Source organism: Bufo gargarizans, chromosome 4 (assembly GCF_014858855.1).
Source record: "Bufo gargarizans isolate SCDJY-AF-19 chromosome 4, ASM1485885v1, whole genome shotgun sequence".
NCBI classification, from domain to species: domain Eukaryota; kingdom Metazoa; phylum Chordata; class Amphibia; order Anura; family Bufonidae; genus Bufo; species Bufo gargarizans.
In genome coordinates, this window is record NC_058083.1 from 537,587,431 (window position 1) to 537,614,980 (window position 27,550).

Here is a 27,550-nt window from a genome sequence, read left to right on the forward strand (position 1 = left end):
TCCTCTCACAGTGTTCGTCCACTATCATTAGTGCTTCTCCTCTTCTCACAGTGCTCCTCTACCATCATTAGTGCTTCTTCTCTTCTCACAAGGTATGTCCACCATCATTAGTTCTTCTCTTTTCCCAGTGCTCCTCTACCATCATTAGTGCTTCTCCTCTTGTCACAGTGCTCCTCTACCATCATTAGTGCTTCTTCTCTTCTCACAGTGTTTGTCCACCATCATTAGTGCTTCTCTTCTCACAGCGCTCCTCTACCATTATTAGTGCTTCTCATCCTCTCACAGTGTTCGTCCACTATCATTAGTGCTTCTCCTCTTCTCACAGTGCTCCTCTACCATCATTAGTGCTTCTTCTCTTCTCACAGTGTTTGTCCACCATCATTAGTACTTCTCTATTCACAGTGCTCCTCTACCATCATTAGTGCTTCTCCTCTTGTCACAGTGGTCATCCACCATCATTGGTGCTTCTCATCAGCCTATTCATCAGACAAGAATCATCCAAATACTTCAACTCCCCACAATGAGTTGGAGCCTCACATTCCCTGGAACATTACTCCTGCCATCCTGGGTTTGTGGACTTTTGAGTATGTATAAGTCATCACCTCTGGAGAGCTTTTCTATATGGCTTAAATTACAGAACCAATGCTATGTACAGTATATTATTTACATAGTGTAGGCTTACATTGTCAGTACCACTTATAATCTAAAGCCATCTCCACCTAGTTCCTTAGTTCTCTCATTCCTCTGTATCTAGTACATATACGTTTCTGGGGGTTTTGGGGATCACAAGAGTGGTTTCTCCAGATTTGTCACCAAAGTGCTTGTTCTCAGGATTCCTGTTTCATCATCCTTTCTTACTATTTAAAGTGATCCTTTCATCTCAGTCTCCAAGTGTCACCTTAGTGAACCATATCTCTTATATCGTGATCCCAAGTCTCATCCTGCCTATTATATAGTGATACCAAGCCTAAACCTGCCTACCATATGCTGACCCCAAGCCCCATCCTGCCTTCCATATGCTGACCCCAAGACTAAACCTGCCTACCATATGCTGAACCCAAGCCCCATCCTGCCTTCCATATGCTGATCCCAAGCCCCATCCTGCCTTCCATATGCTGACCCCAAGACTAAACCTGCCTACCATATGCTGATCCCAAGCCCCATCCTGCCTTCCATATGCTGACCCCAAGACTAAACCTGCCTACCATATGCTGAACCCAAGCCCCATCCTGCCTTCCATATGCTGATCCCAAGCCCCATCCTGCCTTCCATATGCTGACCCCAAGACTAAACCTGCCTACCATATGCTGATCCCAAGCCCCATCCTGCCTACCATATGCTGACCCCAAGACTAAACCTGCCTACCATATGCTGATCCCAAGCCCCATCCTGCCTTCCATATGCTGATCCCAAGAATAAACCTGCCTACCATATGCTGATCCCAAGCCCCATCCTGCCTTCCATATGCTGATCCCAATCCCCATCCTGCCTTCCATATGCTGATCCCAAGAATAAACCTGTCTACCATATGCTGATCCCAAGCCTCATCCTGCCTTCCATATGCTGATCCCAAGCCTCATCCTGCCTTCCATATGCTGACCCCAAGACTAAACCTGCCTACCATATGCTGATCCCAATCCCCATCCTGCCTTCCATATACTGATCCCAATCCCCATCCTGCCTTCCATATGCTGATCCCAAGAATAAACCTGTCTACCATATTCTGATCCCAATCCCCATCCTGCCTTCCATATGCTGATCCCAATCCCCATCCTGCCTTCCATATGCTGATCCCAAGGCCCATCCTGCCTACCATATGCTGATCCCAATCCCCATCCTGCCTTCCATATGCTGATCCCAAGAATAAACCTGTCTACCATATGCTGATCCCAATCCCCATCCTGCCTTCCATATGCTGATCCCAATCCCCATCCTGCCTTCCATATGCTGATCCCAAGAATAAACCTGTCTACCATATGCTGATCCCAATCCCCATCCTGCCTTCCATATGCTGATCCCAATCCCCATCCTGCCTTCCATATGCTGATCCCAAGCCTCATCCTGCCTTCCATATGCTGACCCCAAGACTAAACCTGCCTACCATATGCTGATCCCAAGCCCCATCCTGCCTACCATATGCTGATCCCAAGCCTCATCCTGCCTTCCATATGCTGACCCCAAGACTAAACCTGCCTACCATATGCTGATCCAAATCCCCATCCTGCCTTCCATATGCTGATCCCAAGAATAAACCTGTCTACCATATGCTGATCCCAATCCCCATCCTGCCTTCCATATGCTGATCCCAATCCCCATCCTGCCTTCCATATGCTGATCCCAAGGCCCATCCTGCCTACCATATGCTGATCCCAAGAATAAACCTGTCTACCATATGCTGATCCCAAGAATAAACCTGTCTACCATATGCTGATCCCAAGCCCCATCCTGCTTACTATACAGTTTCTCAAAAAAGTGAGTCCACCCCTCACATTTTTCTAAATATTGTATATCTTTTTCTGGGACCACCGAAAATCTGACCCTTTGATACAATGTAAAGTAGTCAGTGTACGGCTTGTATAACAGTATAAATTGGGCGTGCCCTCAAAATAACTCAACATACCACCATGAATGTCTAAACCGCTGGCAACAAAAGGGAGAACACCCCTAAGTAAAAAGAAAAATGGCCAAATTGTGCCCAAAGTGTCAATATTTTGTGTGGCCCCCATTATTTTCCAGCACTGCCTTACCTCTCTTGGGCATGGAGGTCACTAAAGCTTTACAGGTTCCACTGGAATCCTTTTCCATCCTCCATAAGAACATCACAGAGCTGGTGGACATTGGAGACCTTGCCCTCCTCCACCTTCCATTTGAGGAGGCCTCACAGATGCTCAATAGGGTTTAGGTCTGGAGACATGCTTGGCCAGCACCTTTACCCTCAGTTTCTTTACAAGGCAGTAGTCGTCTTGGAGGTGTTTGGGGTCGTTATCATGTTGGAATACTGCCCTGCAGCCCAGAAGGGAGGGAATCATGCTACCATTCATGGTTCCCTCAATGACCTGTAGCCCCCCACAGCCAGCAGCACACATGCAGCCCCAAAGCAAGACAATCCCACCACCATGCTTGACTGCAGGCAGGAAACACTTGACTTTGTACTCCTTACCTGGTTGTTGCCACACACGCCTGACACCATCTGAACCAAATAGGTTTCCAGCAATCCATGTCCTTAGTCTGCATGTCTTCAGAAAACTGTTTGTGGCTTTCTTGTGCATTATTTTTAGAAGAGGCTTCCTTCTGGGAAGGAAGCCTCTTCTGTAGACCAATGTGATGCAGTGTGCGGCGTATGGTCCTAGCACTGTACACCCCTGTACCATATGGCTGGTTTGGGTTCTTGATTAACAGATCCTGTATCGTGTGCTGCTTTAGGTTCTAGATGAACAGATCCTGAATCCTGGGCTTGTTTGGGTTCCAGAAGAACAGATCCTGTTTCCTGGGTTGGTTTAGGTTCTAGGTGAACAGATCCTGTATCATGAACCATATGCCTATCCCAAACCTATACCTGCCTACCATATGCTGATCCCAAGACTAAACCTGCCTACATTATGCTGATCTGGTGCCCCATCCTGCCTACCATATGCTGATCCCAAGACTAAACCTGCCTACCGTATGCTGATAACAAGGATAAACCTGCCTAGTACCATACCCAAACATAAACCTGCCCACTAAGCCTCGACCTGTCCACAATATGCACTAATTTGGAGGTCTAATATTACTTAGAACATATGCTAATCGAAAGATCAAACCTTTCCAGAATATTCAGTGATTCAGAGTCTGCCAACCTAAATTCTGAATTTACTGAACCTGAGTGTCGACCAGCACAACATACAACTAACTGACCCTTAGCTACTGATCCAAAACCTAAACCAGCCAAACATACAGGATCTGTTCATCTAGAACCTAAGTTAGTCCAGCATTCAGTATCTGTTCATCTGAAACCTAAGACAGCCCAGGATACAGTATCTGTTCATCTAGAACCCAAACTAGCCCAGTATACAGGATCTGTTAACCTAGGACCTAAGACAGACCAGGATACAGGATCTGTTCATCTAGAACCCAAACCAGCCCAGGATACAGGATCTGTTCATCTAGAACCTAAGACAGAGCAGGATATAGGATCTGTTCATCTAGAACCCAAACTCGCCCAGTATACAGGATCTGTTAACCTAGGACCTAAGATAGACCAGGATACAGGATCTGTTCATCTAGAACCCAAACCAGCCCAGGATACAGGATCTGTTCATCTAGAACCTAAGACAGCCCAGGATACAGGATCTGTTCATCTAGAACCTATGATAGCCCAGGATACAGGATCTGTTCACCTAGAACCTAAGATAGCCCAGGATACAGGATTTGTTCATCTAGAAACTATGAAAGCCTATTATATAGAATCAGTTCATCTAGAACCTGAACCAGCATCGAAAAAAGGATCTGTTCATCTAGACCCTAAGCCAACCCAGGATACAGGATTTGTTCATCTAGAACCTAAGACAGCCTATCATATAGAATCTGTTCATCTAGAACCCAAACCAGCCCAGCATATATGATCTGTTCATCTAGAACCTAAGACAGACCAGGATACAGGATCTGTTCTTCTGGAACCCAAACCAGCCCAGGATACAGGATATGTTCTTCTAGAACCCAACCCAGCCCAGCATACAGGATCTGTTCATCTAGATCCTAAACCAGCACAGCACATCGTCTAATGCAAAACTTCAATGAGCCCAGAATATGTACTGATCCCAGAACCTGGACAGTATACCTACCCACATGAGATCCATCCAGCTAAACCTGCTCAACAATTTAAAGTTTCAGTCTTTCCAACCTAGTCTCTGATCCAGAGCCTAAGATTTTGAGGATCATGTGTATAGATCACCTCCTAAATACCTTAGAGGTAAGAAGATCACAGCAGAGGAGCCTCTATCCTCTTTTGGCCTGTACATAACAGTGATGAAGGTGCTCAGAAGACACAAGATGAAGCTTAGTCACACCTCAAGTCCAGGCGAGCAGCATCATTTGTGGTGCCACGGCTGCTCCACAATCTGAAGAGGCTACTGAGGAGCCCCATTTCTTAGTGTCAGGGTAAATCTCAGGCATCAGATTCTGACTGTCTCTGTCCTGGAGATTTATGGAATGGACTGTTCTGTTGGTGGGCAGTACATTGTGGCACTCAGATGAAAAGTAGACAGTCAAAGCTTTCAAGTCATTTGATTGACTGTGGGTTTCAGACACATACAGACTCCAGAATGAGAACATATGCCAGAGAATCAGTAAAAAACAAGTTTGAGAACAGGTTAGCAAGATGTTACCTCATGTGATGTCGAATTTCTCTGAAATGTTCATAAGAAGGACTTTAAAAGTGCAGGGGATGGCGGAGAATGACTTCTGGACCAGCTTTCATAAGCCAGGAGGACTGGGAAAGTGGCTGGCCAAATGACCGAACAGTGACCACTCTATGAACAGTGTGACCCAGGAGGTAGAGCTGTCACACACAAGACTCACCCGTAAAGCCGTAATTACCTGGCGGCTCAGAGACGTGCTGTGCATCAGCTTCCTGCCAAACTTCTTCGGTCTCCTCATCTCATCATCTTCATCATCTACATCCTAGCCAGGAGAAATTGAACCACATTACCACACCTCCACCCACACTGTCCTACAGACCAAGTTCAAGATAGTAGAGAGGACCTAACTCCAGTAGGTGCCTCCGACCCTCTGCTCTATCCATTAAACTGAATGTCTCACTGTGTAATAAGTCTCCACTATGCTTTACACAGCTGCATAGAAGTGGATGAAGTGGCAACCATCCCAACACCTCACGTGATGCCAGGGGACATCTGCTCTCTTCAGACCCTCTGATGATGTCTCTATGTGCCTAGAGTGAGGAGCCTATGCTATGTTCTATAGGAGGCAGCCCTCACCTGTCCTTGTCCTTCATCACTGCCATCTTGCTCTGAGGAATAACTGTCCTCATCATCCTCTTCTTCCCAGTACGGTTCAGCATCTGGAAAACAAGATGCAAGTCAAGACATGGCCCTGCAAAACACCTTCAGGAATGAAGCCCCCAGTACCAGACCTCCCAAGTGACCCTCTTTTGGACTCTAGTCCCTCTGTCTTATAGATTTGTTTAGAGCCTTGTATAATATTTCATTATTTGATCCGATTAGAGTTTTAGAAATTTCTATATTAAAAAAATGTGCGCGCTAAAGTATAAGAGAACCATCGAAGTGTGTAGAAGTGCAGGGAAAACGATCTCACATAATGAACCATAAGTGTCCCTCTTGGACTGTCCAAAACGTTGAGAGGTATGCCCAATGCATCCTCTGCCGCCCCCAGTGCGTCCCCCGCCTGTAAAACTTAATCTATGATAGTGCAGGTCTGCATGCACTCAGCGGGCCCTCAGCATGCACTCAGTGGGCCCTCAGCATGCACTCAGCGGGCCCTCAGCATGCACTCAGCGGGCCCTCAGCATGCACTCAGCATGGTCAGGAGCTCTGCATATCTAGAGGTCTCTGTGTTCCCAGGCTGCAGCCTCCAGGTCTCAATGCTCTTCGTATGGGGGACCTATAAGACCTCCAGCTCTCCAGATGCGCCCACATACAGCTTTCTTACCCAGGCCCTTGACCGTTGGTCTGGTCACGGTGGTGACCTCTTCGTGATCGATGGGCTGGCTGGACAGTGAGAAAATGCTGATTTCTGCCACTCGGATGGCCGGGTCTTTGCGGTTACTGTGGAGGTCCAGAACCTTCATCCCCTCTGTAGGACGCTGCATCACCTGCGTTGTGGAGGACAGAAAGCTGCTGTAACTATTAGGAACCCACCGCTCTACCAGCAAACTGTAGGCCTGTGCCTTTAAGAGCAGTGTGCTGTATGATACCACATAGGATACCGTGCAGCCTGTGAACAGACACTGCGCTGGGATTACCTTGTAGTGGGAGGAGGTGTCAGTCAGCCCGGACATGACTGTGAGCGCTAAACTACTGCTAGCGGGCACTGAGGTTGCGTCCAGTGCAAAGAGAAGTGTGAGCGCCTGAGCCCCGCCCCCGAGGAACCAGCCAGTAAACTGAATGCCTGTGACATGTGGTAATGAGGAGGGCGAGGCTACAGCGAGGGGGCGGTCAGAGATGATGGGAGTGATATATTGTGTGGGGGGAGACAGATTAGATTGTGTGCTCCTAGGGTTAGAGATGATGGGAGTGATATATTGTGTGGGGGGAGGCAAATTAGATTGTGATCTCCTGGGGTGAGAGATGATGGGAGTGATATATTGTGTGGGGGGAGGCAGATTAGATTGTGATCTCCTGGGGTGCGAGATGATGGGAGTGATATATTGTGTGGGGGGAGGCAGATTAGATTGTGAGCTCCTGTGCACAGCGCTGTGGATTATTTTACTGCAGGCAGTGAATAAAGGGGACGTCACCTCTGCCATGTTGATGACCCCAATGGCCAGGGACTTGTAGCCCAGGATGGTGCGGTTCTTGTATCGCTTCCGTCGCTGTAACATGATCTGCAGGTTGTTGGCGTCTCTCTTCAGGAAGTGTGGATACTGGAAGAGACGAGGAGCGCACAGTCAACATCCGCCACCGTCCACCCCATGGTGTGTCCCCCTGAAACAGGCAGTATCCCCAACATGCCATATGTCCCCCAATGGACCATCCCAGTAAAATATAGCACAATTTGCCATATATACCCCATAATCTACATATACACTCACCTAAAGCATTATTAGGACCTCTATACTAATACGGTGTTGGACCCCCTTTTGCCTTCAGAACTGCCTCTACGTGGCATTGATTCCACAAGGTGCTGATAGCATCTTTAGAAATGTTGGCCCATATTGATAGGATAGCATCTTGCAGTTGATGGAGATTTGAGGGATGCACATCCAGGGCACGAAGCTCCCGTTCCACCACATCCCAGAGATGCTCTATTGGGTTGAGATCTGGTGACTGTGGGGCCATTTTAGTGCAGTGAACTCATTGTCATGTTCAAGAAACCAATTTGAAAGGATTGGAGCTTTGTGACATGGTGCATTATCCTGCTGGAAGTAGCCATCAGAGGATGGGTACATGGTGGTCATGAAGGGATAGACATGGTCAGAAACAATGCTCAGGTAGCCCGTGGCATTTAAACGATGGCCAATTGGCACTAAGGGGCCTAAAGTGTGCCCAGAAAACATCCCCCACACCATTACACCACCACCACCAGCCTGCACAGCGGTAACAAGGCATGATGGACCCATGTTCTCATTCTGTTTACGCCAAATTCGGACTCATTTTTCCAGTCTTCAACAGTCCAGTTTTGGTGAGCTTGTGCAAATTGTAGCCTCTTTTTCCTATTTGTAGTGGAGATGAGTGGCACCCGGTGGGGTCTTCTGCTGTTGTAGCCCATCCGCCTCAAGGTTGTGCGTGTTGTGGCTTCACAAATGCTTTGCTGCAGACCTCGGTTGTAACGAGTGGTTATTTCAGCCAACGTTGCTCTTCTATCAGCTTGAATCAGTCGGCCCATTCTCCTCTGACCTCCTGCATCAACAAGGCATTCTCGCCCACAGGACGGCCGCATACTGGAGGTTTTTCCCTTTTCACACCATTCTTTGTAAACCCTAGAAATGGTTGTGCGTGAAAATCCCAGTAACTGAGCAGATTGTGAAATACTCAGACCGGCCCGTCTGGCACCAACAACCAGGCCACGCTCAAAACTGCTTAAATCACCTTTCTTTCCCATTCTGACATTCAGTCTGGAGTTCAGGAGATTGTCTTGACCAGGACCACAACCCGACATGCATCGAAGCCACTGCCATGTGATTGGTGACTAGATAATCGCATTAATGAGAAATAGAACAGGTGTTCCTAATAATTCTTTAGGTGAGTGTATATACCCCATAATCTATAGACATGCTCCATAATCTACATATATATACCCCATAATCTATAGACATGATCCATAATCTACATATATACCCCATAATATATAGACATGCTCCATAATCTACATATATACCCCATAATCTATAGACATGCTCCATAATCTACATATATATACCCCATAATATATATACATGATCCATAATCTACATATATACCCCATAATCTATAGACATGCTCCATAATCTACATATATACCCCATAATATATAGACATGATCCATAATCTACACATATATACCCCATAATCTATAGACATGCTCCATAATCTACATATATATACCCCATAATCTACATATATATACCCCATAATATATAGACATGATCCATAATCTACACATATATACCCCATAATCTATAGACATGCTCCATAATCTACATATATACCCCATAATCTATAGACATGCTCCATAATCTACATATATATACCCCATAATCTATAGACATGATCCATAATCTACACATATATACCCCATAATATATATACATGATCCATAATCTACATATATACCCCATAATCTATAGACATGCTCCATAATCTACATATATACCCCATAATATATAGACATGATCCATAATCTACACATATATACCCCATAATCTATAGACATGCTCCATAATCTACATATATATACCCCATAATCTACATATATATACCCCATAATATATAGACATGATCCATAATCTACACATATATACCCCATAATCTATAGACATGCTCCATAATCTACATATATACCCCATAATCTATAGACATGCTCCATAATCTACATATATATACCCCATAATCTATAGACATGATCCATAATCTACACATATATACCCCATAATATATAGACATGATCCATAATCTACATATATATACCCCATAATCTATAGACATGCTCCATAATCTACATATATATACCCCATAATCTATAGACATGCTCCATAAGCTACATTTCCCTTACGTCCTAACCAGTGGCACAGATGGGGTATTCTGCCCCTGTGGACTGATTAGGACAGATGGAAGTTTTAATGAAATTAAACAACACATACACACACCCTCCCTCCCCAATAAAGAGGGGGCGTGACCCCCAGGCCCTTGTGTTTTTTTCTGTCCTTTGGACAGTTAGGATGGGTGGTCCCCTCCTCCATTTCGGCGGTGGAGGTTTTTTGTAGCTGGCCGGGTCGGATCGTTTGAACTCGATTCCGGTCTATGATGGGGCCGTAGGTCGGGCACTCACCTGTTGCTGTGCTTCGGCTCTTCTCCATGCGGCGGTAGCGGTGTCCGCATGTGCTGCTGGGCGCCGCCATCTTGGGGAAGTGATGTCATGTGACGTCACTTCCCTCCGCCGCCCTGCCGATAGCAGGCAACATTTAAACTTCTAATCCCATTTGTTTTATGCGGGGCATTGTTCTTTTTTCAGCTTTGGGGCAAGTTGCCCTACAATTTTTTATCCTATAGGGGCCTGTATAGGGCAGAAATATTTAGGTTTTATTAAAAGGTTAACCCCGCCCCTTCCGAGCCGGAGCGTAGTGTGTTTGGTGCCAAACAAGGCTGGTGTTCCACCAAGCTCAAGCTCAGTCTCCTGGAGTGCAGATTTATCCGTTTAACCTTGAGTCTTTCGTGATCACTTGCAAGTTCTGCTTTCTTGCAAGTTTCTTCTGTTGAGATTTGCAATTCAAACCTTAGGATCTTCCGGGTAAAGATCCTGAAGCTTGCTGTTAATTGTCTGTTTTTCCTCTGAATTTTACGGTTTATCCCTTCTTTTGTATTGCAGCCATGTCTTCTACCGAAGACGGTGACCGGGAGCCCACCAGAAAAAGTGCTGGCAAGAGGCATCACCTGCAGTGCCACGATTGCCAGATTGTGCTGGAGGACAGCTACGCTTTTTCCAGATGCCCTCCCTGTAGGGCCAAAGCACTCCCCCAGCAGGAACCGACGGTCCATGACGTCGTCGACTGGGTTAAGGGCTACATGGAAACCAACATTAGTCAGATGAACGCTTCCATAGAGCAATTGAAGCATGCCTTTGTCTCCAACCGCCGACGTCCTTCCTCTCCTCATCGGGCGATGGAAGAATCGGGGGCTCGGGATGTAAGAGAAGGATCGGCCTCTTCCTCCTCTGAAGACGAGGATAGCTTTGCTTATTTTTTCCCTCCTGAAAAATCCCAGCGGCTGCTAAGATCCATCCGGTCGGGGGACCAGGACGTTGATCCGGGGGAAGCCTCATCTTCTGCCTCTAAGGGGTCCAGGGCCTTCAAAGCGGATAGTTCCCTACTTTCAGTAATGAAGACTGAATGGAAAAAACTGGAGAAGGGTCCCGTATTGACCAAGAGATTCAAGGCGGTTTTTCCTGTAAAGGAGGATCAGGTATCATCCTGGGGGCCTGTCCCAAAGGTGGACATGGCTATTTCCAAACTGTCAAGGAGGACTTTAATCCCATCGGACGACGGATCAAGCCTCCAAAATCCAATGGATCGGAAGGCGGATTGCGCCCTTAGGCGGATTTATTCTTCGGCGTCTGCCTCTGCCTCAGTCGCTATTGCGTCATCAGAAGTGGCAAATTTTCTTAGATCAAGGTTCGCCCAGATACAGTCTGACCTGGACCAGGGGGTTTCCAGGCATGACATCTTGGCCTCCTGTAAAACGGCCAGTTTAGCCATCGACTTCTTGTGTGATGCTGCTCCACAACAATTGAAGCTGGCATCCAAGTCCATGGCGCTTTCAACCGCGGGCAGGCGTCCGCTCTGGTTGAAGCTTTGGAAGGCTGATACTACCTCGAAGCATAACCTGTGCACTATGGCTTATGAACCCGGCAAACTTTTTGGAGCAGAGCTAGACCAGATAATGGAGGGGCTGTCGGACAAGAAGGGCAAGTCCCTTCCCCAGAAGTCCTTTCGTGGTCGGGGCAAGAGGTATGGTTCCAGGCCGGAACCTCAACCTAGAACCCAGAGAGATTGGGGTTCTCGTAGAGGAGGAAAATCCTCTAGGGGATCTAGACCCCCCAAGAAGTCCTCGTCGCTCTGATTGCGGGCCTCCTCGAGGCTCTTGGTATTTAGCCGGTCTGACTGGATGTCCAATGCTCCCTGCTCCCCACATTCCCGTAGGCGGGCGCCTACAACATTTTCTAGATTTTTGGCAGGATCATATCCAGGACCAATGGGTCCTTCGCATCATTTCCCAAGGTTACCTTGTGGACTTGAGCAGTCCGCCCGCGGACAAGTTCGTCCAGACAAGGTTACTTCCCTGCAACAAGCAAAGAGTTCTAGAGAGCTATGTTCTAGAATATCTTCAGAAGGGGGCTCTAGAGGAGTCCTCCCCAAGAGAGGGGAGCAGGTATCTATTCCCCAGTGTTTCTGGTACCCAAGAATACCGGAGGATGGAGGATGATCATAGATCTGAGGTACTTCAATCGTTTTATCAAACAAAATAAATTCCGTATGGAAACTATCCAGTCAGTGACCAATCTACTTGTGCCGGGGGATTTCCTGGCAACCTTGGATGCTTATCTCCATATTCCCATCCACCCTGGGTCCAGAAGATTCTTAAGGATCGCGGTACAGATCAGGGGGGGTCTTAAAACATTTCCAGTTTGTGGCCCTCCCGTTTGGGATTTCTTCAGCCCCACACACTTTTACCAAGGTGGTGGTGTCCGTGGTGGCCGCTCTAAGGCTTCAGGGTCTGAGCATAGTTCCTTACCTGGACGATTGGCTCTTCAGAGCCCCTTCCCAAGCGATCTTGTCCCAAAACATTCAACAGGCTGTCGCCTTCCTTCATCAGCTAGGATGGATAATCAACTGGGACAAGTCCCAACTTCTGCCAGCCACCTCGGTAAGGTTCCTGGGGTTCATGGTGGATTCAGTAAAGATGACTATTCATCTCACTCCCGAGAGAAGGCGATCCGTGCAACTAACAGCCCGTTCTCTCTCAGTACCACGAGAGGTAACAATTCGAACATTGATGAAGATGTTGGGACTAATGTCATCTACCGCAGAGGCGGTTCCTTGGGCATTATGGCATCTGCGTCCGCTTCAGTCGGAGGTACTAGCCAAATGGAATCACAGTCCGGTGGGACTCAATTTCGTGCGCTCCCTGTCTTACCATGCCCGATCCTCTCTAAGATGGTGGTCTCACCTCGAGGACGGCAAGTCCCTGATCCAGCCCTCTTGGATCATACTTACTTCAGATGCATCCCTAGTAGGCTGGGGAGCTCATTTTCTGGACAAGACAGTCCAAGGAACTTGGACACCACGGGAGAAATCATTGTCATCGAATCTCCTCGAGATCAGAGCGATCAGACTAGCTCTTTTTCATTTTGCTCCCTTCATTCGAGGGAAAGCAGTGAAGGTACAGTCAGACAGCATGACCGCTGTGCTGTATATCAACAAGCAGGGAGGCATGAGGTCACAAAGTCTCCTGAGAGAGATAGGGGTGATATTGGATTGGGCAGAACTGAACCTCACCCACTTATCAGCCGTTCACATTTGCCGAGTTCACAATGTGTTTGCGGATCGCTTGAGCCGAGGTCTTCCAACCGGAGAATGGTCACTTCACCCAGAGGTCTTCAAGGAGATAACGTTCAGGTGGGGCATGCCAGAGATCGATCTCATGGCAACAAGGTTCAACACCAAGGTGGAGAGGTATTGCTCCCTTTACAGGGAGGACAGCCCGGTGGCAATAGATGCACTGTCAATCCCATGGAGGTTCAGGCTGGCCTACATCTTCCCTCCAATTTCCTTGTTACCAAGGGTCTTGATGAAAATCAGGCAGGACCAAGCATCAGTCATCGCCATCATACCATACTGGCCAAAGAGAGCTTGGTTTACCCAACTCTTCCAGATGAGTCGGGGTCATATTTAGAGGCTTCCCCCAGAGAAAGTACCAGTGTCGGGGGACACTCAGATCTCCTCAAATCTTCAAATGTTCAACCTGACGGCCTGGAGGTTGATCAGTCCCTTCCAAGGATAGAAGGGCTATCGGGGTCTGTCTTGAGAACCCTGGAGCACTCCAGATCAGAAGCTACTAATAAGTCCTATTCAAGAATTTGGAGGATTTTTTTTATCATGGTGTTCTATACGTCAGCAGTAATTCACTGAAGCTTCCATTCTGGCAATTCTTCAGTTTTTGCAAGACGGTCTTGACAAGGGGCTGTCTCCTTCTACCCTCAAAGTGCAGGTTTCAGCAATTTCTGCCTGTCTCAATAGGTCTATTTCTCTAGAGCCCCTTATTAAGAGGTTCCTGAAGGGAGATTCAAGATTAAAGCCTACCGTGATTAGACCGGTCCCTGTTTGGGATTTATCGGTCGTGCTCAGGGGGTTATCATCTCCCCCCTTTGAGCCCCTAGAGGAGGTGGAATTCAAGTTCCTTACCTGGAAGATCACCTTTTTGTTGGCCATTACCTCTGCAAAGCAAGTTGGGGAACTCCAAGATTTTTCTGCGTTTGAACCTTATACTAGGTTCCTCCAAGACCGGGTACTACTTAGAATTCTGCCTACCTTTATTCCAAAGGTGCCTTCTTTTGTCAACATTAACCAGGTGATTTCCCTGCCGACTTTGGCTCCATCCCCCTCCTCTGAGGAAAGAGGGCTTCATACCCTCGACATTTCGAGATGTCTTAGGATTTACCTGGAACGCTCCAAGGTATTTAGGAGAGATGAAAACCTCCTTATCCTCTTTTCCGGTACCCACATGGGGAGGAAAGCCTCTAAGCCCTCCATCAGTCGATGGATTAAGGAGGCAAATTGGGAGTCCTATATGTCTCAGGGCTCGGAGCCTCCTGAGTTTGTAAGGGCCCACTCCACTCTCGCAGTGGCCACTTCATTTGCAGAGAGAAGCTCGATCCCATTGGATGTGATCTGTAAGTCGGCTTCTTGGAGTTCTCACTCCACCTTTATCTCACACTTTAGAGTGGATTCTAGAATTCATAGCTATTCCTCATTTGGCCGGACAGTATTAGCTTCCGCCAGGCATGAGGACCCTCCCATGGGGGTTTCTTCTTGTTAAATCCCCATCTGTGCCACTGGTTAGGATGTAAGGGAATCGTTAATTTCTAACGATAATTTGTTTTCCCTTAGTCCTAACAGTGGCACAGAAATATCCCCCCCTTAGTTATACTTTAAAGTTGTTATTTTTTTCTACTTGTAACTACACAAGGGCCTGGGGGTCACGCCCCTCTTTATTGGGGGAGGGAGGGAGTGTGTGTTTGTGAATGTCATTAAAATTTCCACCTGTCCTAACCAGTCCACAGGGGCAGAATACCCCATCTGTGCCACTGTTAGGACTAAGGGAAAACAAATTATCGTTAGAAATTAACGAATATACCACATAATCTATAGACATTCCTTATAATCTACGTATATACCCCATAATCTAAAGACAGGCTCTATAATCTACATATATATACCCCATAATCTATAGACATACTCAATAATCTACATATATACCCTATAATCTATAGACATTCCTTATAATCTACATATGTATTTACCCCATAATCTAAAGACAGGCTCCATAATCTACACCCTATAATCTATAGACATGCTCCATAATCTACATATATACCCCATAATATATAGACATGCTCCATAATCTACATATATACCGTATAATCTATAGACATGCTCCATAATCTACATATATACCCTATAATCTATAGACATGCTCCATAATCTACATATATACCCTATAATCTATAGACATGCTCCATAATCTACATATATACCCCATAATATATAGACATGCTCCATAATCTACATATATACCCCATAATATATAGACATGCTCCATAATCTACATATATACCCCATAATCTATAGACATGCTCCATAATCTACATATATACCCTATAATCTATAGACATGCTCCATAATCTACATATATACCCCATAATCTATAGACATGCTCCATAATCTACATATATACCCTATAATCTATAGACATGCTCCATAATCTACATATATACCCTATAATCTATACGGAATAAAGAAATCGGACTGCACTCCAGTTGAATCTTCAGTGAAAAAAAGGTTTATTCACCCATAGGTGGCACAAGCAAACCCCTTATGTTACCCCTATAATCTATAGACATGATCCATAATCTAAATATATATACCCCATAATATATAGACATGCTCCATAATCTACATATAATCCCCATAATCTATAGACAGACTCCTTAATCTACATATACATACCCTTTAATCTGTGGATTATGGAGCATGTCTATAAATACCCTATAATCTATAGACATTCCTTATAATCTATATATATACCCCATAATCCACAGACAGGCTCCACAATCTACACATACCCCCTGACAGATGATGGAGCATGTCTCTCTGCGGTCACTGCTTCACTCTGTCTAGTTCTCTGCTCGCCTCTTCATGTGTCATACATATCACGTGTCACATGTTCCAGAAATGACCGGGTTGAGTGGGGTCTCGGCCTTTCCAGAAGACCCCGTCCTTCAGCCCACGGCCCCCATGTTTCCTCCGCTGTCATCACTCACCTGGAGGGAGAAGCTGAGCTCCAGCTCCGTCTCCATCACCCCACATGGAGGAAGTTGGTACTCATTGGAGCGGAGAACTCTCTTTGAGCCCTGGATGAGGAGAATAAGAAGCCGGATTCACTGTCAGTATAATACTCCACTCACTGTATATACTGCACGGTATAATACTCCACTCACTGTATATACTCCACGGTATAATACTCCACTCACTGTATATACTGCACGGTACAATACTCCACTCACTGTATATACTGCACGGTATAATACTCCACTCACTGTATATACTGCACGGTACAATACTCCACCCACTGTATATACTGCACGGTATAATACTCCACCCACTGTATATACTGCACGGTATAATACTCCACTCACTGTATATACTGCACGGTATAATACTCCACTCACTGTATATACTGCACGGTATAATACTCCACTCACTGTATATACTCCACGGTATAATACTCCACTCACTGTATATACTGCACGGTACAATACTCCACTCACTGTATATACTGCACGGTATAATACTCCACTCACTGTATATACTGCACGGTACAATACTCCACTCACTGTATATACTGCACGGTACAATACTCCACTCACTGTATATACTGCACGGTATAATACTCCACTCACTGTATATACTGCACGGTATAATACTCCACTCACTGTATATACTGCATGGTATAATACTCCATTCACTGTATATACTCCACAGTATAATACTCCATTCACTGTATATACTCCACAGTATAATACTCCATGGTATAATACTCCACTCACTGTATATACTCCATGGTATAATACTCCACTCACTGTATATACTGCACGGTACAATACTCCACCCACTGTATATACTGCACGGTATAATACTCCACCCACTGTATATACTGCACGGTATAATACTCCACTCACTGTATATACTGCACGGTATAATACTCCACTCACTGTATATACTGCACGGTATAATACTCCACTCACTGTATATACTGCACGGTACAATACTCCACTCACTGTATATACTGCATGGTACAATACTCCACTCACTGTATATACTGCACGGTATAATACTCCACCCACTGTATATACTGCACGGTATAATACTCCACTCACTGTATATACTGCACGGTATAATACTCCACTCACTGTATATACTGCACGGTATAATACTCCACTCACTGTATATACTGCACGGTATAATACTCCACTCACTGTATATACTGCACGGTATAATACTCCACTCACTGTATATACTGCACGGTATAATACTCCACTCACTGTATATACTGCACGGTATAATACTCCACCCACTGTATATACTGCACGGTATAATACTCCACTCACTGTATATACTGCACGGTATAATACTCCACTCACTGTATATACTGCACGGTACAATACTCCACTCACTGTATATACTGCACGGTATAATACTCCACTCACTGTATATACTGCACGGTATAATACTCCACTCACTGTATATACTGCATGGTATAATACTCCACTCACTGTATATACTGCACGTATAATACTCCACTCACTGTATACACTGCACGGTATAATACTCCACTCAATGTATATACTCCATGGTATAATACTCCACTCACTGTATATACTGCACGGTATAATACTCCACTCACTGTATATACTGCACGGTATAATACTCCACTCACTGTATATACTGCACGGTATAATACTCCACTCAATGTATATACTCCATGGTATAATACTCCACTCACTGTATATACTGCACGGTATAATACTCCACTCACTGTATATACTGCACGGTATAATACTCCACTCACTGTATATACTGCACTGTATAAAACTCCACTCACTGTATATACTCCACTGTATAAAACTCCACTCACTGTATATACTCTATGGTATACTATTCCATTCACTGTGAGCTATCAGAGCGGAATAATACTCCATTCCCTTTCAGCTATCAGAGCGGTATAATACACCATTAACTGTCAGTTAGAGAACGGTATAATACTCCATTCACTGTATATACTCCACAGTATAATACTCCATTCACTGTCCGCTATCAGAGCGGTATAATACTCCACTCACTGTATATACTGCACGGTACAATACTCCACCCACTGTATATACTGCACGGTATAATACTCCACACACTGTATATACTGCACGGTATAATACTCCACTCACTGTATATACTGCACGGTATAATACTCCACTCACTGTATATACTGCACGGTATAATACTCCACTCACTGTATATACTCCACGGTATAATACTCCACTCACTGTATATACTGCACGGTACAATACTCCACTCACTGTATATACTGCACGGTATAATACTCCACTCACTGTATATACTGCACGGTACAATACTCCACTCACTGTATATACTGCACGGTACAATACTCCACTCACTGTATATACTGCACGGTATAATACTCCACTCACTGTATATACTGCACGGTATAATACTCCACTCACTGTATATACTGCATGGTATAATACTCCATTCACTGTATATACTCCACAGTATAATACTCCATTCACTGTATATACTCCACAGTATAATACTCCATGGTATAATACTCCACTCACTGTATATACTCCATGGTATAATACTCCACTCACTGTATATACTGCACGGTACAATACTCCACCCACTGTATATACTGCACGGTATAATACTCCACCCACTGTATATACTGCACGGTATAATACTCCACTCACTGTATATACTGCACGGTATAATACTCCACTCACTGTATATACTGCACGGTATAATACTCCACTCACTGTATATACTGCACGGTACAATACTCCACTCACTGTATATACTGCATGGTACAATACTCCACTCACTGTATATACTGCACGGTATAATACTCCACCCACTGTATATACTGCACGGTATAATACTCCACTCACTGTATATACTGCACGGTATAATACTCCACTCACTGTATATACTGCACGGTATAATACTCCACTTACTGTATATACTGCACGGTATAATACTCCACTCACTGTATATACTGCACGGTATAATACTCCACTCACTGTATATACTGCACGGTATAATACTCCACTCACTGTATATACTGCACGGTATAATACTCCACCCACTGTATATACTGCACGGTATAATACTCCACTCACTGTATATACTGCACGGTATAATACTCCACTCACTGTATATACTGCACGGTACAATACTCCACTCACTGTATATACTGCACGGTATAATACTCCACTCACTGTATATACTGCACGGTATAATACTCCACTCACTGTATATACTGCATGGTATAATACTCCACTCACTGTATATACTGCACGTATAATACTCCACTCACTGTATACACTGCACGGTATAATACTCCACTCAATGTATATACTCCATGGTATAATACTCCACTCACTGTATATACTGCACGGTATAATACTCCACTCACTGTATATACTGCACGGTATAATACTCCACTCACTGTATATACTGCACGGTATAATACTCCACTCAATGTATATACTCCATGGTATAATACTCCACTCACTGTATATACTGCACGGTATAATACTCCACTCACTGTATATACTGCACGGTATAATACTCCACTCACTGTATATACTGCACTGTATAAAACTCCACTCACTGTATATACTCCACTGTATAAAACTCCACTCACTGTATATACTCTATGGTATACTATTCCATTCACTGTGAGCTATCAGAGCGGAATAATACTCCATTCCCTTTCAGCTATCAGAGCGGTATAATACACCATTAACTGTATATACTCCACAGTATAATACTCCATTCACTGTCCGCTATCAGAGCGGTATAATAGTCCATTCCATTTCAGCTATCAGAGTGGTATAATACTCCATTTACTGTCAGCTATCAGAGCGGTATAATACAACATTTACTGTCAGTTTTGAGAACAGTATAATACTCCATTCACTGTATATACTCCACGGTATAATACTCCATTCACTGTATATACTCCACGGTATAATACTCCATTCACTGTCAGCTATCAAAGTGGTATAAAACTCCATTCACTGTCAGCTTTGAGAACAGTATAATACTCCATTCACTGTATATACTGCACGGTATAATACTCCATTCACTGTATATACTCCACGGTATAATACTCCATTCACTGTCAGCTATCAAAGTGGTATAAAACTCCATTCACTGTCAGCTTTGAGAACAGTATAATACTCCATTCACTGTACACTACGTGCAGAATTATTAGGCAAATGAGTATTTTGACCACATCATCCTCTTTATGCTGTTGTCTTACTCCAAGCTGTATAGGCTGGAAAGCCTACTACCAATTAAGCATATTAGGTGATGTGCATCTCTGTAATGAGAAGGGGTGTGGTCTAATGACATCAACACCCTATATCAGGTGTGCATAATTATTAGGCAACTTCCTTTCCTTTGGCAAAATGGGTCAAAAGAAGGACTTGACAGGCTCAGAAAAGTCAGAAATAGTGAGATATCTTGCAGAGGGATGCAGCACTCTTAAAATTGCAAAGCTTCTGAAGCGCGATCATCGAACAATCAAGCGTTTCATTCAAAATAGTCAACAGGGTCGCAAGAAGCGTGTGGAAAAACCAAGGCGCAAAATAACTGCCCATGAACTGAGAAAAGTCAAGCGTGCAGCTGCCAAGATGCCACTTGCCACCAGTTTGGCCATATTTCAGAGCTGCAACATCACTGGAGTGCCCAAAAGCACAAGGTGTGCAATACTCAGAGACATGGCCAAGGTAAGAAAGGCTGAAAGACGACCACCACTGAACAAGACACACAAGCTGAAACGTCAAGACTGGGCCAAGAAATATCTCAAGACTGATTGTTCTAAGGTTTTATGGACTGATGAAATGAGAGTGAGTCTTGATGGGCCAGATGGCTGGATTGGTAAAGGGCAGAGAGCTCCAGTCCGACTCAGACGCCAGCAAGGTGGAGGTGGAGTACTGGTTTGGACTGGTATCATCAAAGATGAGCTTGTGGGGCCTTTTTGGGTTGAGGATGGAATCCAGCTCAACTCCCAGTCCTACTGCCAGTTTCTGGAAGACACCTTCTTCAAGCAGTGGTACAGGAAGAAGTCTGCAAGGTAAGAAAAACATGCTTTTCATGCAGGACAATGCTCCATCACACGCGTCCAAGTACTCCACAGCGTGGCTGGCAAGAAAGGGTATAAAAGAAGAAAATCTAATGACATGGCCTCCTTGTTCACCTGATCTGAACCCCATTGAGAACCTGTGGTCCATCATCAAATGTGAGATTTACAAGGAGGGAAAACAGTCCACCTCTCTGAACAGTGTCTGGGAGGCTGTGGTTGCTGCTGCACGCAATGTTGATGGTGAACAGATCAAAACACTGACAGAATCCATGGATGGCGGCTTCTGAGTGACCTTGCAAAGAAAGGTGGCTATATTGGTCACTGATTTGTTTTTGTTTTGTTTTTGAATGTCAGAAATGTATATTTGTGAATGTTGAGATGTTACATTGGTTTCACTGGTAAAAATAAATAATTGAAATGGGTATATATTTGTTTTTTGTTAAGTTGCCTAATAATTATGCACAGTAATAGTCACCTGCACACACAGATATCCCCCTAAAATAGCTAAAACTAAAAACAAACTAAAAACTACTTCCAAAAATATTCAGCTTTGATATTAATGAGTTTTTTGGGTTCATTGAGAACATGGTTGTTGTTCAATAATAAAATTAATCCTCAAAAATACAACTTGCCTAATAATTCTGCACTCCCTGTATATACTCCACGGTATAATACTCCAATCACTGTCAGCTATCAGAGCGGTATAATACTCCATTCACTGTCAGCTATCAGAGCGGTATAATACTCCATTCACTGTCAGCTATCAGAGCGGTATAATACTCCATTCACTGTCAGCTATCAGAGCGGTATAATACTCCATTGACTGTCAGCTATCAGAGCGGTATAATACTCCATTCACTGACAGCTATCAGAGCGGTGTACTACTCCATTCACTGACAGATATCAGACCTGCAGCTTCACGGCAATGACGACTGAGCTCAGATCTCTGTCCAGTTCTCTCAGCACCAGGAGTTTCTTGAGGGTCAAACTGCAAAGTCTGAAAGAAATAAGAAAACATCATCAGTCACATGACCCACATCCCACGATGGTGCAAAAGACCCTATAGAGGAAGGAGAGGAGCCTATAGACGGGGCATTATACTACAGAGGAAGAGGAGGGGCCTATAGACAGGGCATTATACTATAGAGGAAGAGGAGGGGCCTATAGACAGGGCATTATACTATAGAGGAAGAGGAGGGGCCTATAGACAGGGCATTATACTATAGAGGAAGTGGAGGAGCTTATAGACAGGACATTATACTACAGAGGTAGAGGAGGAGCCTATAGACAGGGCATTATACGGTAGAGGTAGAGGAGGAGCCTATAGACAGGGCATTATACTACAGAGGAAGAGGAGGAGCCTACAGACAGGGCCTTATACTACAGAGGAAGAGGAGGAGCCTATAGACAGGGCATTATACTACAGAGGAGGGAGAGGAGCCTATAGACAGGGCATTATACTACAGAGGAGGGAGAGGAGCCTATAGACAGGGAATTATACTATAGAGGAAGAGGAGGGGCCTATAGACAGGGCATTATACTATAGAGGAAGAGGAGGAGCTTATAGACAGGACATTATACTACAGAGGTAGAGGAGGAGCCTATAGACAGGGCATTATACTACAGAGGTAGAGGAGGAGCCTATAGACAGGGCATTATACTACAGAGGAAGAGGAGGAGCCTACAGACAGGGCCTTATACTACAGAGGAAGAGGAGGAGCCTATAGACAGGGCATTATACTACAGAGGAGGGAGAGGAGCCTATAGACAGGGAATTATACTACAAAGGATGGAGAGGAGCCTATAGACAGGGCATTATACTACAGAGGAAGGAGATAAGCCAATAGACAGGGCATTATACTACAGAGGAAGAGGAGGAGCCTATAGACAGGGCATTATACTACAGAGGATGGAAAGGAGCCTATAGACAGGGCATTATACTACAGAGGATGGAAAGAAGCCTATAGACAGGGCATTATACTACAGAGGAAGAGGAGGAGCCTAAATACAGGATATCATACTACAGAGGTAGGGGAGGAGCCTATAGACAGAGCATTATACTGCAGAGGAAGAGGAGGAGCCTATAGACAGGGCATTATACAACAGAGGAAGAGGAGGAGCCTATAGACAGGGCATTATACTACAGGGGAAGAGGAGGAGCCCATAGACAGGGCATTATACTACAGAGGAAGAGGAGGAGCCTATAGACAGGGCATTATACTACAGAGGTAGAGGAGGAGCCTATAGACAGGGCATTATACTACAGAGGAAGAGGAGGAGCCTATAGACAGGGCCTTATACTACAGAGGAAGAGGAGGAGCCTATAGACAGGGCCTTATACTACAGAAGAAGAGGAGGAGCCTATAGACAGGGCATTATACTACAGAGGAAGAGGAGGAGCCTATAGACAGGACATTATACTACTGAGGAAGGAGAGGAGCCTATAGACAGGGCATTATACTACAGAGGATGGAGAGGAGCCTATAGACAAGGCATTATACTACAGAGGAAGGAGAGGAGCCTATAGACAGGGCATTATTCTACAGAGGAAGGAGATGAGCCTATAGACAGGACATTATACTACAGAGGAAGGAGAGGAGCCTATAGACAGGGCATTATACTACAGAGGAAGGAGAGGAGCCTATAGACAGGACATTATACTACAGAGGAAGGAGAGGAGCCTATAGACAGGGCATTATACTACAGAGGATGGAGAGGAGCCTATAGACAAGGCATTATACTACAGAGGAAGGAGAGGAGCCTATAGACAGGACATTATACTACAGAGGAAGGAGAGGAGCTGTAACGGACCGTTTCAGCAGACAAGGGGTTAAAATCCGTTTAGGCGATATGCCCCTTTCTGAGAAACAGGCACAGCTACTGCAGAACACCAAACTCCCGAACTGGATACAAAATAGCACTCCAAACTGGAACCTCGCGAATAGCTGCTAGCAGACGAACAGGAAAAGCATACAATCAGCTTACACTCCTGGCAATCAGTCTCTAACAGCATACAGGGAATCCCCCCAATAACGAGACAAGGCTCCGTGTTGAGAGTCAAGCAGTGGTCTGACTGTACTTCAGGTACAGCCTCTTTTGGTCATAACAAACAAACATAGTACTGCCCACAGGGTTTTGAAATCCAACCAATCAATATCTTACAACACACACAATGCAAGTACAGCAACCAATCGTTCACGCCCCCTAGGGGACCAGAAGGGAATCTGCGACACAGAACAGATACAACACATCCCCACAATGCATCATGGTTTCCTCCTCTCTGTCCAAGAGACAACCGAGGGCAATCCAATTATCTCTCAGGACAAAGGGAGATCGCCAATACACATGTGGAGACAACAGGACAGACATCACCATTTAAACACACAATGGGACAATAGAACCACACCCAGCATATTCCTCCCAAGCTGACAAGTTACACTTATTATAAATTGTTACAACTTTGTGAGGTTACATTGTCCATACATATAACTTACATCAATTTAAACAGTATAACTTGGGGACAAACCTAACCAAAATTCACTTGAATAGGTTCAGGGGTTTAAAAGTTAGCAAAAGTATCTCAAAGGGCCGTAATCCTGGGGCAGGAGGCTGGCAAACAGCCCCCTCCAAAACACAGTGGCGAGGTTGGTTTCGCCACACATCTCCCCCCCCCCCCAGGGAAGACTAACCAGATACCTGACCTCACGCCGGTCGGTACCTGAGTTAGTCTGGCAGCCCACCCACAACCCAATACTGGACCTGTTGAATTTTGGGGCCTGGCTCTGTTCTGTAGGTCCCCAGCTGTTGAGTGTGCATCTGCTACTCCTTGCTTTGTGGTTCTCCAGCTTGGAGCTGTAGGTACTTGGTGGGCAGAGGCCGACTGCGCTCTGCCCAGATGCCAGCTCTTCCGCTGGGGTGAGGGGGGTACAAGCCAGTCCTGTAACAAGGGGGGTCGGTGGAGCAGAGGCTAGCGGCTCTCTGCCCTGATGCCAGCTCTTCCACTGGGAAGGGATCAGTGGGTATTGCAGGCTCATCCCCTGCCCCCAGAACTCGGTTGGGAAGTAGCTGGGAAGGGGAGGGCTCGCTTACCTCCTCCTCCTGGTATCCCTGCGGAGATGGCTGGAGATCTGGTTGTTTGAGGGGGAAACCGACTGTCTCCTCTTTGGCTAAACAGCCCTGTTGCTGGGGGACAGGACCGACTGTCCCTACCCCCTGTGCTGTGAGTGCAGAGACCGCGGTCCCATCTGCACAGTTGTTTGGCTTACTGTCTCCCCCTAGTGCATTAAGCTGCCGCTGGGGAATGGAGACTAGGCTCCCAGTTCCCAACAAATCCTTCTGTTGCTGGGGGACAGGGCCGACTGTCTCTGCCCCCTGTAACTCAGCCTGCCGCTGGGGAAAGGGAGGACGCTGCTCTCCTCTCCCTGCACTTCACACTGCCGCTGGGGAATGGAGACTGGGCTCCCTCTGTCCCGCAACTGTAACTTCTGATGGAGGTCCACCCAACGTGGCAGCTGACCGTAACCTTCTGCCCGGTATAGTAGGGTCTTGAACACTAGACTCCTCACAAACTTCACGTATTTCTCAGCTGGATTGGGTCCGAAGAAGTTTAGCCGCAACCACATGATACGGTCAAATTCCTCAACAGAGTATCTGTACTCCACTGCTGGTTCCATCCTGGTGCTTTTAGGGTCGCTGTACTGAGACATGCGTTGCCCTTAAATTGTAGAATCCACAGAAATGGTGTCTCCTGTAGCTGTCCTTCTGGCTGTAGGAACGATCCCGCCACTTGCCACCAATTGTAACGGACCGTTTCAGCAGACAAGGGGTTAAAATCCATTTAGGCGATATGCCCCTTTCTGAATACAGGCACAGCTACTGCAGAACACCAAACTCCCGAACTGGATACAAAATAGCACTCCAAACTGGAACCTCGCTGTGGCGAAACCAACCTCGCCACGGTGTTTTGGAGGGGGCTGGTTATAGGCCTCTTGCCTCAGGATTATGGCCCATCTTAACTTTTGAACCCCTGAACCTATTCAAGTGAATTTTGGATAGGTTTGTCCCCCAAGTTATACTGTTTAAATTGATGTTTAAGTTATATGTATGGACAATGTAACCTCACAAAGTTGTAACAATTTATAATAAGTGTAACTTGTCAGCTTGGGAGGAATATGCTGGATGTGGTTCTATTGTCCCATTGTGTGTTTAAATGGTGATGTCTGTCCTGTTGTCTCCACATGTGTATTGGCGATCTCCCTTTGTCCTGAGAGATAATTGGATTGTCTTCGGTCGTCTCCCAGGTAGAGAGGAGGAAACAATGATGCATTGTGGGGATGTGTTGTATCTGTTCTGTGTCGCAGTCTCCCTTCTGGTCCTCTAGGGGGCGGGAACGATTGGTTGCTGTATTTACATTGTGTGTGTTGTGAATTACTGATTGGTTGTATTTCAAAACCCTGTGGGCGGACCTGTATTTGCAACAACTGTAATAAAAACCAGGCTGGGTGTGCCAGCACGTCAGAGCACTGCTTGACCCTCAACACGGAGCCTTGTCTTGTTATTGGGGGGATTTCCTGTATGCTGTTAGAGACTGATTGCCAGGAGTGTAAGCTGACTGTACGCTTTTCCTGTTCGTCTGCTGGCAGCTATTCGCGAGGTTCCAGTTTGGAGTGCTATTTTGTATCCAGTTCGGGAGGTTGGTGTTCTGCAGTAGCTGTGCCTGTCTCTCAGAAAGGGGTATATCGCCTAAACGGATTTTAACCCCTTGTCTGCTTAAACGGTGTCGTTACACTCACGAATAGCTGCCAGCAGACGAACAGGAAAAGCATACAATCAGCTTACACTCCTGGCAATCAGTCTCTAACAGCATACAGGGAATCCCCCCAATAACGAGACAAGGCTCTGTGTTGAGAGTCAAGCAGTGGTCTGACTGTACTTCAGGTACAGCTTCTTTTATTCATAAC

General features: G+C 45.5%; 1 protein-coding gene across 1 annotated transcript in view; it reads right to left on the reverse strand.

Moving 5' to 3' along the window:
* LOC122935570 (phosphofurin acidic cluster sorting protein 1-like) overlaps positions 1 to 27,550 on the reverse strand; it is a 163,848-nt gene that overhangs the window by 119,900 nt on the left and 16,398 nt on the right. Inside the window, exons 2-7 of the mRNA XM_044291334.1 lie at positions 22,500 to 22,587; positions 16,468 to 16,557; positions 7,472 to 7,597; positions 6,664 to 6,826; positions 5,973 to 6,055; positions 5,575 to 5,658 (exon numbers count right to left, since the gene is read on the reverse strand). Coding sequence (XP_044147269.1) covers positions 5,575 to 5,658; positions 5,973 to 6,055; positions 6,664 to 6,826; positions 7,472 to 7,597; positions 16,468 to 16,557; positions 22,500 to 22,587 — 634 coding nt within the window. The remainder of the gene's footprint in view (positions 1 to 5,574; positions 5,659 to 5,972; positions 6,056 to 6,663; positions 6,827 to 7,471; positions 7,598 to 16,467; positions 16,558 to 22,499; positions 22,588 to 27,550) is intronic.